The 16,253-nt window shown below is 51.4% G+C and overlaps 1 protein-coding gene across 4 annotated transcripts in view; it reads left to right on the plus strand.

The window, feature by feature from the left end:
- BRD4 (bromodomain containing 4) overlaps window positions 1-16,253 on the plus strand; it is a 97,762-nt gene that overhangs the window by 55,403 nt on the left and 26,106 nt on the right. For 2 of the 4 annotated variants that reach the window (XM_007995579.3, XM_007995580.3), the window contains exons 1-7: window positions 5,802-5,820; window positions 6,146-6,464; window positions 10,211-10,348; window positions 11,696-11,831; window positions 13,592-13,881; window positions 14,472-14,834; window positions 15,699-15,827. In XM_007995579.3, coding sequence (XP_007993770.3) covers window positions 5,813-5,820; window positions 6,146-6,464; window positions 10,211-10,348; window positions 11,696-11,831; window positions 13,592-13,881; window positions 14,472-14,834; window positions 15,699-15,827 — 1,383 coding nt within the window. In that variant the 5' untranslated portion in view covers window positions 5,802-5,812. Of the gene's footprint in view, window positions 1-5,801; window positions 5,821-6,145; window positions 6,465-10,210; window positions 10,349-11,695; window positions 11,832-13,591; window positions 13,882-14,471; window positions 14,835-15,698; window positions 15,828-16,253 lie in introns of those variants that run through there. The other 2 variants (XM_037992165.2, XM_037992166.2) reach the window with 1 other exon arrangement.

A 16,253-nucleotide genomic window follows, 5' to 3' on the forward strand; every position in this document is an offset into this window, starting at 1 on the left:
CAAGTGATTCTCCTGTCTCAGCCTCTGGAGTAGCTGGGATTACAGGTGCGTGCCACCATACCTGGCTGAATTTTTTGTATTTTTAGTAGAGATGGGGTTTCACCAGATGGGCAGGCTGGTCTCAAACTTGTGACCTCAGGTGATCCGCCCACCTCATGCTCCCAGAGTGCTGGGATTACAGGTGTGACCCACCATGCCCGGCCCATAGTTAACTTTCTAATAGGGTGTGTCTGCCTGTTGGGTGCTGCACAGGTTTTCAAACCTTAGAACCAGATTGGATGTCACTACCTGCATTTCCTGTTCGTGTTGATTTTTATATGACCTTTGCTTTTTTTTTTTTTTTTTCTTTTGGAGATGGAGTCTTGCTCTGTCGCCCAGGCTGGAGTATAGTGGCGCCATCTCTGCTCACTGCAACTTCCACCTCCTGAATTTAAGTAATTCCCCTGCCTCAGCCTCCTGAATAGCTGGGACCACAGGTGCACACCACCATGCCTGGGTACTTTTTTTTCCCCCCCGGGAGAGATAGGGTTGCACTATGTTGGCCAGGCTGGTCTCAAATTCCTGACTTCAGGTGATCCACCTCCCATGGCCTCCCAAAGTGCTGGGATTACAGGCGTGAGCCACTGTGCCTGGGCGATCTTTGGTTTTTATTACAGCAACTTACTGATCAAGTGTTGCAGGCTGTGACACTGTTGAAAGGAATAGAGTGCAATTTGGTGTTTGAAATGATCAACTACCTTGTGCTAATAGTTCCTGCAATGCCATCTGAGTTTACCATGACATCCCCAGGGCACCTGGGCACTCAGTTTGGGAACTACACATTGTCTAATCTTGCTTCATCCTTTTCTTCTACACTGGGAACGTGATACAGGATTTCTGTTGGAAGTAGATACAAAAGTAGGACATCCAGTTTGATTATGTAGCCTTCGGCTGGGCGTGGTGGCTCAAGCCTGTAATCCCAGCACTCTGGGAGGCGGAGACGGGCGGATCACGAGGTAAGGAGATGGAGACCATCGTGGTTAATATGGTGAAACCCCGTCTCTACTAAAAAATACAAAAAACTAGCTGGGCGAGGTGGTGGGCGCCTGTAGTCCCAGCTACTCGGGAGGCTGAGGCAGGAGAATGGCGTAAACCCGGGAGTCAGAGCTTGCAGTGAGCTGAGATCCGGCCACTGCTCTCCAGCCTGGGCGACAGAGCGAGACTCCGTCTCAAAAAAAAAAAAAAAAAAAAAAAGATTATGTAGCCTTCTTTGGATTGGAAACAATATGCGAAATTTTTTTCCTTTCCGTTGACCTTCAGCTAACTCTTAACATAGTCAATGGTGGCTCCTGCTTTTTGGCCACAGGTCAGTATGACAGTGGAGAGGGAGCAGCATTTTTTAATGTTTTCAACGGAAAACTTTGAAGATGCTCTCTCGTGTTAACTATGCCAGGCGTGCCTTCTCTTGCCGATGCCTGCCTCACCCCCACCACAGAAGAGCACACACTCTTCCTCCCCCTCTGGTCTCATTCTCTGTCCCTTCTTCAGAGATGCCGCCTGTCCCTTGGGTCAGTGCAAATTCCTCTCCTCGTCCATGGCCAGAGCAAATTCCTGGCCTCGTCCATGGCCAGAGCAGCCCTACCCTTCTCCTCCACGGTATTCACCCCACGTATTGCCTCATCACTTGGGAGAATGCCATGTCAACCACTGAGTGCTAGGGCAGGGCATGTTAGGACCTGTTGCCTGAGCGAGTGACACTGTCTGGTGGTCTCCACTTACCCATGTGAGAGCATGAACTGTTTTCCTTTTCCAGAGCTTTGAGATTGAGCTGGAAGCCCTAGGATGACAATCTGGGTGTGGTCACTGAGGGGGTACACCTCCTGTGTGCTGGGAAGACAAAAGTGAAATAAAGATGAGCCTGCCTTCAGTTCCCGGGGGTACGCACTATGGGCTGACCGTGGAACTCACTAGATGGAGATTAGGGAAGCACCAGATGCTGTGGGCCAGAGAGGGAGAGAGAGCACACACCTGTGAGCCTCTGTCTGCGTCCCTCTATCTGTCTGGCAGTAGGGCTAACAGATCAAAGGCTGAAGGTGACAGGGGTGGCTGACTTGTTGTTGGAGCCTAGATGCTAGGGGTCTGGGGCAGTGTGGGGTGGGGGGAACCGCTGTGGGAAGAATTCGCCCAAGGAGGCTTACCTCATCAAATCTGGGCTTTAGAAAAGTCGTCTGGCTCTCACATAGGAGTTCTCACTGTACCTCTCTTTCTTGCCCTATAACAGACTGTAAGTGGTTGGTTTTCCTCATGTTTCTTGTCATTGCAGTAAGAGTGGGCTCTTGAAGTTTGTTTCCTCAGCGTCTTATTTTCCTGTGGTCATGGGAAGGCTGTGGGCATAGCAATAGGTCAGTGTGGTCCCTTGAAGTGCAGGTGCTGCACAGCCCCAGAGTGGTTCCAGGAGTCTCAGGCATCTTATGGTGATCCCCCTTGTGGGGCCATGGGTGTCTCTTTCTTTTCTTTCTTTTTCTTTTTCTTTTTTTGAGAAGGAGTTTCACTCTTGTTGCCCAGGCCTGGAGTACAGTGGCACAATCTTGGCTCACTGCAGTTTCCGCCTCCCAGGTTCAAGCAATTGTCCGGCCTCAGCCTCTGGAGTAGTTGGGATTACAGGTGCCCGCCACCATGCCCAGCTAATTTTTTGTATTTTTAGTAGAGATGGGAGTTTCATTATGTTGGCCAGGCTTGTCTCCAACTTCTGACCTCAGGTGATCCACCCTTCTCGGCCTCCCGAAGTGCTGGGATTAAGGTGTGAACCACCACACCCGGCCAGATGTCACTTTCATTTGTTATCTTCAGAACCTCCTTAAAGAAACTTTGGGGTACTGGTAGCTCCCAGGTTTGTCTCATGTGTCGAACATGTCATAGCTTTACATTCGAACAGACAACCTCCAGCAGTTTCTTTCCTCAGGGACCTGGGCGTGTGTTAAGGATGGCGGCCACTGTGTCATGACCGTCTGTGTTTGACACTTCTGATGTGTGTGTGTGCAGCTCACTAGTGAGGATTTCCTTAGTTCAGAGGCAAACTTAAACTACCCAGGAATCAGATGCCAGGTTTTGGGCCACTCTATCTGCTTAGACCTGGTCTTCCCACTCCTGGGTCACGTACTTTTCTCTGCCTTGGTGTCCCTATCTGTAAAGTGGGGATGAGGCCAGAAGCAGTGTTACATTTTTGAGGATTTAACTGTTACTATGCATCACTTGTGAGCTGGCTAGGGAATGGTGCTTTGGCTTTTGCAATGACTTAAAACACCAAATGAGGCGCAAGGTTCAAGAGTCAGGTTTTCTGTAGAAAACCGTTTTTTTCTTGTGAGCAGAAAATTCAGCTTCTGGCCGGGTGTGGTGGTTCACGCCTGCAACCCCAGCAATTTGGGAGGCCGAGGTGGGCGGATCACCTGAGGTCAGGAGTTTGAGACCAGCCTGGCCAACATGGTGAAACCCATCTCTACTAAAAGTACAAATATTAGCCAGCCATGGTGGCACACGCCTGTAATCCCAGCTACTGGGGAGGCTGAGGTGGGAGAATCATTTGACCCCGGAAGGCAGAGGTTGCAGTGAGCCAAGATTGTACCACTGCACTGCCTGGGCGACAGACCCTGTTTCAAAAAAAAAAAAAAAAAAATTCAGCTTTCTTGGGTCAAGGGCCTGTCTAAGCCTGGTGAGAAGGTGAAGAAGAGTGGTCACTGGCCCAGAGCACACATGAGTTTTCATCCCTTGGCTTTGCTGTAAGTCTTTTTGGAAAGAGACAAGCATGGCCCAGCCCAGAAGTTCTAGAAGTCCTTGGCCTCATCTTACCTCAGGGGCATTGCTTCAGGATTTCCAGAACGTCATTACTTAATGGAAAATTTATGGGGGCTGCTTCCTTTTGGGACAGCTTGGCTCTGCCCCCTGGCGGCCTGTGTCCTTGTGGCTGGGCTGCTCCCGTCCCTGCCTGCCATCACTCATCTGGCGTGTGCTTGGTGTGCAGCATCAGCTGTGTGTTTCTGGAGCTGCTTTCTAGGAGAAATCTAATTGTAGAAACCAAACTGCATGGCATTCCTTGGCCTCACTCTGTGTACCCTCCATCCTGGGATCCAGGCTTCCCCAGTGCCTTTAGGCCTCCCCTCCTCTTGGCCCCATCACACTTGTCCCCTTCAGTCACTTTGGACTTGCTGGTCCTGCTGCATGGAAGCCCTCTCCAGCCGACTCCACATGTGAGTGGGGTTTAAACCCCACTGACGTGTTTCCTTGTCTGTGATGCTGTCCTTCTACCAATACTTGTGTCCAGTCACTTGGTGTGTCCTGTAATCTTTCTGTGCCTGGACCAAGACTGGTACACTGGACCCAAGGTTCCCAGCAAGCTGGTATGTGGCTGGTGTCATTTGTCCCTGTGTCTTCTCCTATCTCACTGGCCTCCTATCTCCACAGCCTAGTCCACGGAATTGCTTTATGTAGCAAATTCTCCGTTTGGCACTTTTAAAATAGGATTATTTGCCAGAATTGCATTTACAAAAAAAGCTTGTGTAATCATGGTTTAAATAAATTACACAAAGTAATTCACTGGCAGCTCGGGTGCCTAGTGTGTGCTAGGCATAAAGCTGCTTCTGCACCCACTAAAAGTTCATTCCAGAATGATATCTCCACTGAGTTCTTAAGTTTATTACTAGAGATGCTTGTTAGATGCAGTCAGCCCCGAGCTTTCAAAGTTTTTCTTACTACTGGAAGTGAGTTTTAAAAGCCGACCATATATATATACTTTTTGCCAGTAGAAAAGTGTCGCAAAAAGGATACAAATGGCCAGTATACATCTGAGCAAGTGCCTTTTCTCGTGAATCATCAGTGTAGAAACTCAGTCACTGCAAGGGGTGGGTTGTGTTTCCGGAGGGCAATTTGGCAGTAAAAACATGCATACTGTTGACCCGCAGCTATCTTGGGGTTTGTCCCACTGGAAAAACTGGACAGGTGTTCAGAACCACCCTTGTGAGGATGCTTGTGGCAGGGTTTGCAAAGTTGGGGTGGCCCTCAGCAGGAGTTGTTCAGGTGAGGGGAGGTACCAGAGCAAATGTTCAGACAGGCACTGACAGCAGGGACCTGTGTTGCCACTGGGGGCGTGCCTTATAGTTAAGAAAAATGGTAGGTCTCGGCCGGGCACGGTGGCTCACACCTGTAATCTCAACACTTTGGGAGCCCGAGGCGGGTGGATCACGAGGTCAGGAGTTCGAGACCAGCCTGGGCCAAGATTGTGAAACCCCGTCTCTACTAAAAATACAAAAATTAGCCGGGCACGGTGGTGACCACTTATAATCCCAGCTACTCGGGAGGCTGAGGCAGGAGAATTGTTTGAACCAGGGAGGCGGAGGTTTCAGTGAGCCAAGATCCCACCACTGTACTCTAGCCTGGGCAACAAGAGTAAGACTCCGTCTCAAAAAAAAAAAAAAAAAAAAAAGAAGAAGAAAATGATAGGTCTAGTATGGATTCGTTTTTGTTTTATCAGCAGTAAACATGCAGATTTTTTCCTCAGCAAACCTGTAGTATTTAGGTTACCAAGAAAATATTCTTAGTAAGTTTATGGCTTTGCCCTGAGCACTTGGCAGTGGACTGGGTGAGCCATCCATGGGTGGGCGGACCTGGCCTTCCTGCTTCTCCTTGCCTGGCCCACCAAATGGAATTACTGACTTAGCTCGATGCTTCGTGTGTGATAAGTGCAAACAATTTTAATGTAAATGTCATATGTGGGAGCTTGCAAATCATCCTTTTCCACACACAGGCAGCATCTCCTACAAGCTCACAGATGGGAAAAGGGATGTGCAGGTTTGTGAGACGTGGCTTCATTGTACCTCCTTCCCCATGATCTTCATAGTTCCCAGAGCCCCTGCTGGTTCCTAGTGGGCTCTCACCACCTCACTCTGCCTCCTCTGTTGGTATGTGGTCTCCTCCCTGCTGGAGGGTAAGTCTTTGGGGAGAGGAGATATTGGAACCCTTTCAGTCAAAGCATGGGGTGGCCCCTCTGGCCAACCTGGCCAGCTACTGCCAGGGGAGCTCAGTCCTTGGAGACCACAGCCAGAAGGATTTGTCATTCTGAGCAGTGCCCATCTGCTAATTGATCTCTCACGGGGACTCTTCTCTTCCTTTGTAGAGTGCCTGGTGAAGAATGTGATGGGATCACTAGCATGTCTGCGGAGAGCGGCCCTGGGACGAGATTGAGAAATCTGCCAGTAATGGGGGATGGACTAGAAACTTCCCAAATGTCTACAACGCAGGCCCAGGCCCAACCTCAGCCAGCCAACACAGCCAGCACCAACCCCCCGCCCCCGGAGACCTCCAACCCTAACAAGCCCAAGAGGCAGACCAACCAACTGCAATACCTGCTCAGAGTGGTGCTCAAGACACTATGGAAACATCAGTTTGCGTGGCCTTTCCAGCAACCTGTGGATGCCGTCAAGTTGAACCTCCCTGTGAGTAGTGTGGGCAAGGCCCAGGGCTGCCGTCGTCAAGGTCTCCTCCTGCATGTCTCCTGGTCAGGACAGATCCTGGGGGAGGGTAGGAGATGCATTTGGAGTCGTGGTGAGAGCTTCACGGCCCTTGAGTGAGTGGTTTCAGCAGTTCTGATCAGTTGAAATTGGGGAGAAAGAACAAGTTAATTGGCTTGACAATAACTGGTTTCTTAGATATTGGAATCCTGGGGAAAATTGTGTAGAGGTTGAAGCAGTGGGAGAAAGGAAGGCCTACATATCTACTTCCAGTTCCATGGTGAGTTGAAGTCAGAGCACTTGGCCATCCTGGCCCCTTCCTTTCTGAGGTGTGTACATAGTTGATCAAGGATAAGTAGACGTAGTTGATCAAACTATGCTAGAGGGGGATTGGCTTGCCGCAATAGCAGTCACCTAGCATCATCGTCACTGTCACCCAGAGCACGCAGTGGGGAAAGGTAGTGGATTACCTCCCAGGGAGCACAAGTACCTGGAGGTGACCCCAGCTGGAGAAAGGTGGCTGTGGCTGCAGCTGCACAGGCGGTGTTGCCCTCCCTCCCTCTGACTGCAGCACACTTGCTCTTGTGCCTTTTGTGAGCCCACCCCTCTTCTCTTTCCCTAGAGAGTTTTCCATTTGCCCATATCCCTAGCAAACTGTTCTGCAAGCACAACTTGTATCTCCAACTGAACCTCAGGGAGCAGATGGAATAAATGCTTTAGTTTTTCTTCTTTTCTTTAAAGCACCAAGGACTAATTGTCTTTAAATTGTCCTTTACTGTTTGCTAAGTCCTGTACACCCCCTGGCAAGTGTATTAGGTGGTTGCAGCCACTGACTCAGGCTGGTGTGTGCACACTAGAGCTACTCGTGTATAGGAGCGGCCTTAGCCTCTGCCGGGCATCCAGACTCCCAAGTTTAAAGCCGTTGTGTCTGTAAGAACTGTCTGGTGCTATTGGTTCACTGAATACGTGTCGTGCACTCGGGGGAAGATAATCAGAAGAGGGCAGTATGTGTCTGGGTCTTGAGCTGGCTCAGGAAAGGTATGGAGGCAAAAGAGGGGCCCCACTCTCTATTGACCAAGATAAGGAGTGGAGGCAGTCAGCTGTGTTGGCCTGCGGGAGGGAGACTGTTGGGGGAGCTCACTGCACCAGTCTCTAGCTGAGCTGGGCAGGGTGACATTCTCAGAGCAGATGCACAGAACCAGGAGAGAAGGAGCTGGGGGCTAGAGTGGAACCCAGAGCGCTGTGAGGCCCTTAGGGGTTGGGGGGAAGGCAGAAGGCTTACAGAAGAGAGCATTTCCCCAGATTCCAACATCAGAAGCTACAGGGAGGTCAAAGAGATGAGGATTCCGACCTGACCATCCTGTTGACCTTTAGGAGGGCATTGGTGACCTTAGGAAGACGTGATACAGAAGTAGAAACCAGATTTGCGACGGTGTGAATGCGAAGGTGAGGATGTGAAGCCACCATTTCAAGAAGCTTGGCTTTGAAGGGAAACGCATCAGTGCCAGAATAGCAGAGGGGTCAGCTTGTTACAAGAAGACACAGTGGGAACTGAAGCAGGGAGGGCTGAGAAGGTGAAGACAGGAGAAGGAAGGGCTGGGGGACTTGAGATTGCCGGGAAGCAGCAGCATCCCAGGTGAGGCTGAGGGAACAGTGCTGACCAGCGGGACAGACAAGTATGGGTGGTTGGTTAGGCCATGGGGTTTGGGAGTTCAAGGTCAGTCTCTGAAGTGCAGGCCGGAGAGTGGCCAGGACATTCTTGCTCCAGGCAGAGTGTAAAGCTACCTGTCCCTATGACTGTTGACGTTGCCCTCATTAGCTCTGACATAAGAGGAAGGGACTGATCCATGGTGGCCCTGATCTGATGTCTTCAGAGATGCAAGAGTGAGGAGCAGAGGAGGGAGCTTGCTGGATGAGAGTGGTCTCAGGGCGTTTGGTGGGGGCTGAGCCAAAGGGGATGCTTGATCAGGAGCATCGTCATGCTAAAGCTGTTTTCCGGGGACTTCCTTCTTCAGGAGATGTTAAGGCCACTCCAAAAAATATTCCTTGTCTGTTTTCTGATGCCTTCTAGGTCTTCACCTGCATTTTGATCTCCTATTGTGCCCCTAAACCTTACTATCCAGGCTGGCAGTTCCTCTTCCCCACCGTTCTCTCTGTCTTCACCCCAATTTCTCTTCACTGTTCTGTTTGCCCTTGAGCCATGTGACACACTGTGGCCAATTCAGTGGCCTTTGGCCATAGAATAAAATCTAAATGTCCACTGTGATAGATCTATTCAGACTTGGTTCTCTTGGTGAAGGAGGTCAGAGCATAGACAGTGGTGTCGATAGTCTGCTTCCAGTCTCCCCTCTTGACCACTTGCCTAAGGTACCCAGGCGTGCACTTGTAGCCCCCACCCCCGGGGCAGTTCCATGACCTGTGCCAAACCCTAACATGTAAGCAGGTCGCCCTTGTCTCTTTCTGGTGGATGTCAGAACATCTCAAAACCCCACACTCATACCCTGTGCTGGCCTTTCCAACACTGTCCACTACCATTCCCGAGCAGGGCCTCAGTGCTTGCTGTTAGCATACTTGCTCTCTCCTCCCTGCAACAGCCTCTCCATCTGCAGCCTGTGCCTCTACCTTGGGACTCCACTTGGATTTGGTTCTGATACGCCACTCAAACTTAATTACGGGAGCACCTCTCCCCAGTCAGGGTGATGGCTCAGAAAGTTTGGCTCTCAGTGGGTCGGGCCAACAGCCTGAGCTGGTCTGGTCATCAGGGGCTTGCTGTCTGGGTGCAGCCCCCTGCCTGGCCCTCTGTGTTTCTTACACTTGGAAACTCAGGCTCTGCTTGATCTGTCCCCACATTCCTTCTGTGGTTGTTTTTAAAAATGAACTTAGTTTTAGAATAGGTTTAGATTTAGAGAAAAAGTTGTGAGAATGATGCAGTTTGATTTCGGGCACTTTAAGACATTTACATCTGTTATCTGACTCCTTCTGTTTGGCACTTAAAGAGAGTAAGATACGAAGGTTTGAGGGTTGGGATGACCGAATTTTTTTTTTTTTTTAAACTAAGGATTGTAAAGGCTGTCCAGATTTGTCATTTGGCGGTTAACGTGGTCGTTCAACTGTATCTGGATACTAAAGAATCCTTAGTGGTAGACTGTGTGCAAGTGAAAGAAACATAAGTCCGGTGAACTTGACTAAGGGTGGAAGCTTATGCTCCGCAACTCTTCATGGTGACAAGGAGGCAGGAGTGCCAGGGCTAAGGGTTAAGAGTGGGCTCCAGCATTGGCGCCAGGGAAATTTGCATTTTATGGACATGCAAAATTTCAAATGGTGGGGACAAGTAGGACCTGCCATGGATTCTCTTACTAGGTGAGGATTGCTTTTTAAAAGGCTGCCTGGTTTCCCCCTTATTTATTAAAAGTGAAAGAATATTTTAGCATGTATAGAAAGAAAAAATGTGCATTTCAATAAAGGCAACCTGTTCCAAGATAGAGCAGTTGGAAACTTGTATGTTTCCCTCTGAATTACTCTCCAGCATTCAGGAACCCTTCCCCGCTCCACTCCACTTTATTTTGGTGTTCCCCCTCGAGATCACTTGCTCATACCAGTAGGTGCTGTGGTTCCCGTGGATTTACCTGTGGAGCAGCCAGGGGTGAGGTCCCCAGGCCAGCCTGGCCAGCCCAGCATTTGTGCTGCCTGGCTGCCTAGGTGACACTGGACTTTTGCTCTCTGCTTTCCAGGATTACTATAAGATCATTAAAACGCCTATGGATATGGGAACAATAAAGAAGCGCTTGGAAAACAACTATTACTGGAATGCTCAGGAATGTATCCAGGACTTCAACACTATGTTTACAAATTGTTACATCTACAACAAGGTGAGATATGGGGGTGGGTGTCCAGCTGCCCTGGGGAGAGTGGAGGAGAGGCGACGGCAGTGGGCGTGTCAGGAGCCCGTGGGCAGGGGTGTTGGGTGTGGCTGGGCTTCGAGTCTGGCAAGAGGAGACCCTTGGAGGTAGAGGTAATGAGACCTGTGGTTGTGCCTGTGGCTGGGTATGGGCTTTTTTGCTGGGAGGAGGGTGCTGGCCATGTTGAACTTGCAAGCCGTCCTTGTTAGCCTGAAGCATGTGCTTCTGGTGCCCTTGGGATTTTAGTTCCTGAGCATGTCTAGTAGAGAAAGTGTGAGGAGAATAGTGGCGACTCATGACAAAGTCCATTTGGGTGATGTAAATTGTTAGGAAAGAGCCTGCTAAAATGTAGTTGTGCAGAGGTGTGCCCAAACAGACCTCCACGTGAGAGAGGGTGTGATGGGGCCGGCGCAGAGCTCAGTTGCTCTGTGGGTGATGGTCTGCTGGAACTGTGGACATGACTGTCGATAACTCTTGGCCATAGATGAAGTGTCCCCCCGATCCTACATGTAGACCTGAAGGTCACTTCCTAACCCCGTAGCCAAACCTTTCGGCTCGGCTGTGCCATGAAGCCAGATCATTTGTTTACAGTTCAGACCACAGATGTGATTAAAATCAACCCTTTCAAATAGAACGACTCTGGAGGGAGACACTATACAGAACTCAGCTTTTGACCTCTGCTGGTGTAGTGGGTAAAAATGCCCAGAAGAGATGGGTAGGTGAGTTTCTTGAAGTTTACTGTGTTTTTTAAAGTCTCAGCTCTCACCACTTAGGTTTGAGCAAAATGTGCAGACCAGGCTCTCAGTTTAGAACTGAGTGGGAACAGCATGTTATAGATGAGGTGACAGAGTGGGACCCCTAAACTAGTGTGAGATGTGCAGTGCCCAGAGTCCTGGTAAGCTGCCATGGGGGTACGTTGGGGAGCATTGCTGGGGCCCTGCTAATGTATCATGGCAAGAAATCCTGTGTCATTCAAGTATTTCTGGTGAAACTGAATTGTGTCAAAGGAGGGCCCCTTTCAGTGATTGGCTGAGCTTGGCAGATGCTTAAGGCATTAGGATGGCTTCTCAGACAGGCCAGAGCTTAAAAGATGAGGGAGGTGTAGGTAGACAAGTGTAGGCTCAGCACACCTGTGGGAACACAAGCCTCTGTGATACCTGGTAGTGTAGCCATTGTGGCTCCTTTGGGTGCAGATCGGGGAAGGACCCGGAATACGACGCTTCATGCTTTGGGGGCAGGGGGTGGCATGGGGTGCCCTGTCTACAAAGGTGGGGAGGGGAGGGCCCTCTGACTCTACCCCTGTGTCTCCTTATCCAGCCTGGAGATGACATAGTCTTAATGGCAGAAGCTCTGGAAAAGCTCTTCTTGCAAAAAATAAATGAACTACCCACAGAAGAAACCGAGATCATGATAGTCCAGGCAAAAGGAAGAGGACGTGGGAGGAAAGAAGCAGGTAGAGTACTGAAATAGCAAGTAAAGTGGCTTTCTCCCCGACCTTTGTCCCTTTTCCAAGTTCGGTGGGGGGCTGGGAGTGGCAGGAAGATGGTGACATTATATACTGCATGCCGTGTTTGGACATGTGAGATTGGGTTTGGTGTTGGATCCATCCCACAGGGTCATGTGGCCCTGTGGCCTTTTCTAAGCAGAAATAATTGGGCCCTGCCTTTTCTGAGGGTAGGTGATGGATTTACAATAAAAAGAAAGTGTAACTTTTCAAAGCACTTTGACATTATTTGAACACTTGACCCTACCAGTATCATAGGTGGTTTTTACTTTTCCATTTTAAGGACATTAACATGACCAGAAATCATTTTAACTAACATTTCAGTTCTAAACCTTGAGGTTGGGAATTGGAATTACCTTAATGCACTGGTGTCAGAGCTATCCCTGCTTCTGATGCTCAGTCATCTGAAATGAAAGCCCTCCGCATCCATTTCTGCCTGTCACCACCCCCAACTGACACAGGGTTCCAGGGGCCAGCTGGCAGAGCTGCGCACTCCAGGCAATGATTCTGTCTAGGGAACCAGCAGCTACTGTCCACATCTTGTCCTTTGCAACTCCATGCTTCAGAAGGGTGACATTTGCAAGGTGGTCCCTGAGTGTGAGTTGTTTGCTTCTCTGAGCAGCAGCCTTTCACCTGGCTTCCCATGCTGTTCTGAAGTGGTGGCAGAAAGGGGGTTGCTGCATCCCCTGCTGCACCCAAAGGTAAATAAGGAGAACTAGTCTCACATGTCACCCTGTGGCTCTTGTACATATCAGATTACATCCCTGATCCTCATGTAAGTCACATCCCTTATCCTTACATGAGGATATTGGTCCTCACTCCCTGGGACCAGGGGTTTGGGCTGCACGCTGGGCAGACAGACTTGGTGGCACCTCCTGTTCCAGTCTGGGAGAAGCCCAGCAGTTGTGCTGGGGGAATGAGAAATGGGAAACTCAGCAGAATTTCACCCTTGCTCCTTGAGATGCACAGAGAACATGGGTGTTGCTTGAGCTGGTAAATGAAGGCACTGGGTGTCTTTGTCCGTTTTCATGGCAGCCAGCATGCACACGAAGGATGTGGTGGCCCAGGTTATGCTCCCAGACATTCGCACCCTGGGCCATCCGCTCTTGTTAGAGCTCTGACCATAATCCCTCACTTTTTGCAGCTGGTTGGGTGAGCCACGTGACCATTGTGTGTTTGGACTCCCTGCACAGCTGCTGGGAGGCAGCGCCGGAGGCAGCCATGAATGGCAGCAGTCCAGCTGCCCCCTGTGGCTTGAGGAGGTGGGGGTCTGCCAGTTTCCAGAAACCTTGGCAAGGGCAGCTACTGCCGGCTCCCTGCCAGAAGCTCTTACTCAGAAGGCAGTGCTTCTGGGAACAAGGGCAGCTGTGCCTGGAAGCTCTGAGTGTTTTCCCGCTCTCTGTCCCCTGTCAGCATGTGCTTCCTGCTCCTTGAGCCTAGGCCTCCAGGCTTCATGAAGGGGTCTTTGTGCCTGAGTTGGGAGTTGCAGCCAGGACGCCCTAGGAAATGAGAAGTGCGGTTTTCTGCTGTTCTCTGAGCCCCAGGGACAGGTGGACGGGTTTGGCAGAGTGGAGTCTGGGATGTTCATCTCTCAGGCAAATGCAGCACGCAGATGTGCACTCACTGTGTGTGGTGTGTGTCCCCACAAGGTCAACCAGCATGTGGACATTAGCATGGCCTGTAACTCCCTGTCTTCTTATGATTCGTAGGGACAGCAAAACCTGGCGTTTCCACGGTACCAAACACAACTCAAGCATCAACTCCTCCACAGACCCAGACCCCTCAGCCAAATCCTCCTCCTGTGCAGGCCACGCCTCACCCCTTCCCTGCCGTCACCCCAGACCTCATCGTCCAGACCCCTGTCATGACAGTGGTGCCTCCCCAGCCACTGCAGACACCCCCGCCGGTGCCCCCCCAGCCACAACCCCCACCCGCTCCAGCTCCCCAGCCTGTACAGAGCCACCCACCCATCATCGCAGCCACCCCACAGCCTGTGAAGGTGAGTGTCCTGGACTCTGGAGGGCTGCTGTCACCAGGGAGGAGAGCAACCCTGTCCTTGCCCATGCTTTACACAAAGCCTGTCCTGGGTCCTGGGCACTGGTGGGTGTTTCTGGGGAGATCTTGCTGTGTTGAAATTGCAGCCCAGAAGCAGCTGCCCCGCTGACTCAAAAGATCCCATAATTGTGTCACACCTCCTAGTGGGTTCCTGCCTCCCTGCCCCTCTCTAATTTAGACTGTACATATTTGCAGATGTGCCATCTAAATAGTCTCTGAATTGTGCCTCCCCTGGGCACTTGGGAAGAGGCCCTGGTGTTAGGTAGTAAGCAGCCTCCAGAGGTCCCTTGGCTTCCAAGTGAGCACACAGTTTTATGCTTTCTCCTGCCACAGGCAGGTCCTGTCCCAGCTGCAGAGCAGAGTGGTGGGACACCGTCTGCCTGTCCTTGGCCCTTTGCCTGTGCAGTTATCTTTGGGTCCATCCTATGTGAATGTCGGGCCCCTAGACAGGGCATGGCTTTGGGGGTGACCCTGAGGGCAGCTGTGCTGGCTGCCACTTCTGACTGTGCCTGTTGGCGTCCGTGTTCTTGGCAGACAAAGAAAGGAGTGAAGAGGAAAGCAGACACCACCACCCCCACCACCATGGACCCCATTCACGAGCCACCCTCACTGCCTCCGGAGCCCAAGACCACCAAGCTGGGCCAGCGGCGGGAGAGCAGCCGGCCTGTGAAACCTCCAAAGAAGGACGTGCCCGACTCTCAGCAGCACCCAGCACCAGAGAAGAGCAGCAAGGTCTCAGAGCAGCTCAAGTGCTGCAGCGGCATCCTCAAGGAGATGTTTGCCAAGAAGCACGCCGCCTATGCCTGGCCCTTCTACAAGCCTGTGGACGTGGAGGCGCTGGGCCTGCACGACTACTGTGACATCATCAAGCACCCCATGGACATGAGCACAATCAAGGTGAGCGGGATGTGCCTGAGCGGAGGGACAAGGTGGGCAGGCTGTCCCTCCACATCAGAGCCTTCCTAGCCTTTCCAGTCCAAGAGGAGGCCTAGGCCTGGAACGGTGGCTGCGTGGGCTTTTCCTGTCAACTCGAAGAAACTGAGCGCCCCCTGCTGGCCGCTGTGGGACATGCTCTGAGACCCCGTGCTTGGCCATTGTGGCTGCGGATGGGGATGGCTGCGCTGCCCCTTCCCCTCCTAGTCTGAGGAAAAGCAAGACAAGCCCTCTGGCCTTGGTTGCCCGGGGTCCCGGGTACCTTGCCCACACAGTAGATGCTCCATGAGAGTTTGGGACTTGGCGGCCTTGCTAGCCTCTTTGTGGTGGGGAGGGCCTTGCTATCTCCTCTGTGTGGGAGGCACGCTGTAAGTGCCGACATTTTCACCATAGTGTTTTGAGACCTTTTTGGTTTTAAAACTTAACTACGTGTGTCGTCTTCTGGGAGTGGAGTCCCAAACATGGGGCAGGCAGAGCAAGGAACAGTGCTGTGTCCGTTTGACGAGCTCCTGTAGTGTGTCATCCTGATGAGCTGGGCCCAGCCCTCTCCATCAGTTCTCCCCCTCAGTTCTGGCTCAGGCTCCACCTCCTGTGGGTTCTGAGTCTACCTGCCTGTGAGCCAGGCAGGTGAGCTGGGATGCTGGCAGGGCCAGTCCCAGCCCTGAGGCTGAGAACTGGGGTGATGGCCTGTCCCCCACTAGAGTCTTGACAAAACTGAGAGGCAAGAAACCAACTTGCTCCTCTAGGCAGCTCTTTCGTCTGCTGCCAGCTACTTCTCCATGGTCACTTGGGCAGACACAGCTAACAGGGACCTGTCTTGTTTTCCAGTCTAAACTGGAGGCCCGTGAGTACCGTGATGCTCAGGAGTTTGGTGCTGACGTCCGATTGATGTTCTCCAACTGCTATAAGTACAACCCTCCTGACCACGAGGTGGTGGCCATGGCCCGCAAGCTCCAGGTGAGGCTTGGAAGGGCACAGCCACCCTCAGCAGAGCGAGCTGAGGTCCTCATGGGAGCAGACCTCTGTGGGCCTTGGCAGTTTTTTCCTGTCACTTTCCTTGGGATAATGCCATGTTGCTTTTAAAAAGTGCCTAAACTCAGCCTAGTGTACATATTTTAGGTTGAGGTTATTCAGTTAAAGCAGAGTGGGTGTTCCACTGCAGGCCCCCTCCCGCATCGTCCACCAGCACTCATTTGCTTTTGGCTGGAAGAGCAGGCGTGTGTTGTGCATGGCCCAGTCTCTTCTACAAAACACACCTGTCTCAAGTGGTTCGGGGGTGGGGGGCACTCTTGCCAAGTAGGCGCTGTCACAGTTGTGAGCTGAGGACATCTGCGCTGTGGACATCTTTCCACCAGAGCCTTAAGAGCCTTCTAGCTGCAGAGT

This window comes from Chlorocebus sabaeus, chromosome 6 (assembly GCF_047675955.1).
Source record: "Chlorocebus sabaeus isolate Y175 chromosome 6, mChlSab1.0.hap1, whole genome shotgun sequence".
NCBI lineage: Eukaryota > Metazoa > Chordata > Mammalia > Primates > Cercopithecidae > Chlorocebus > Chlorocebus sabaeus.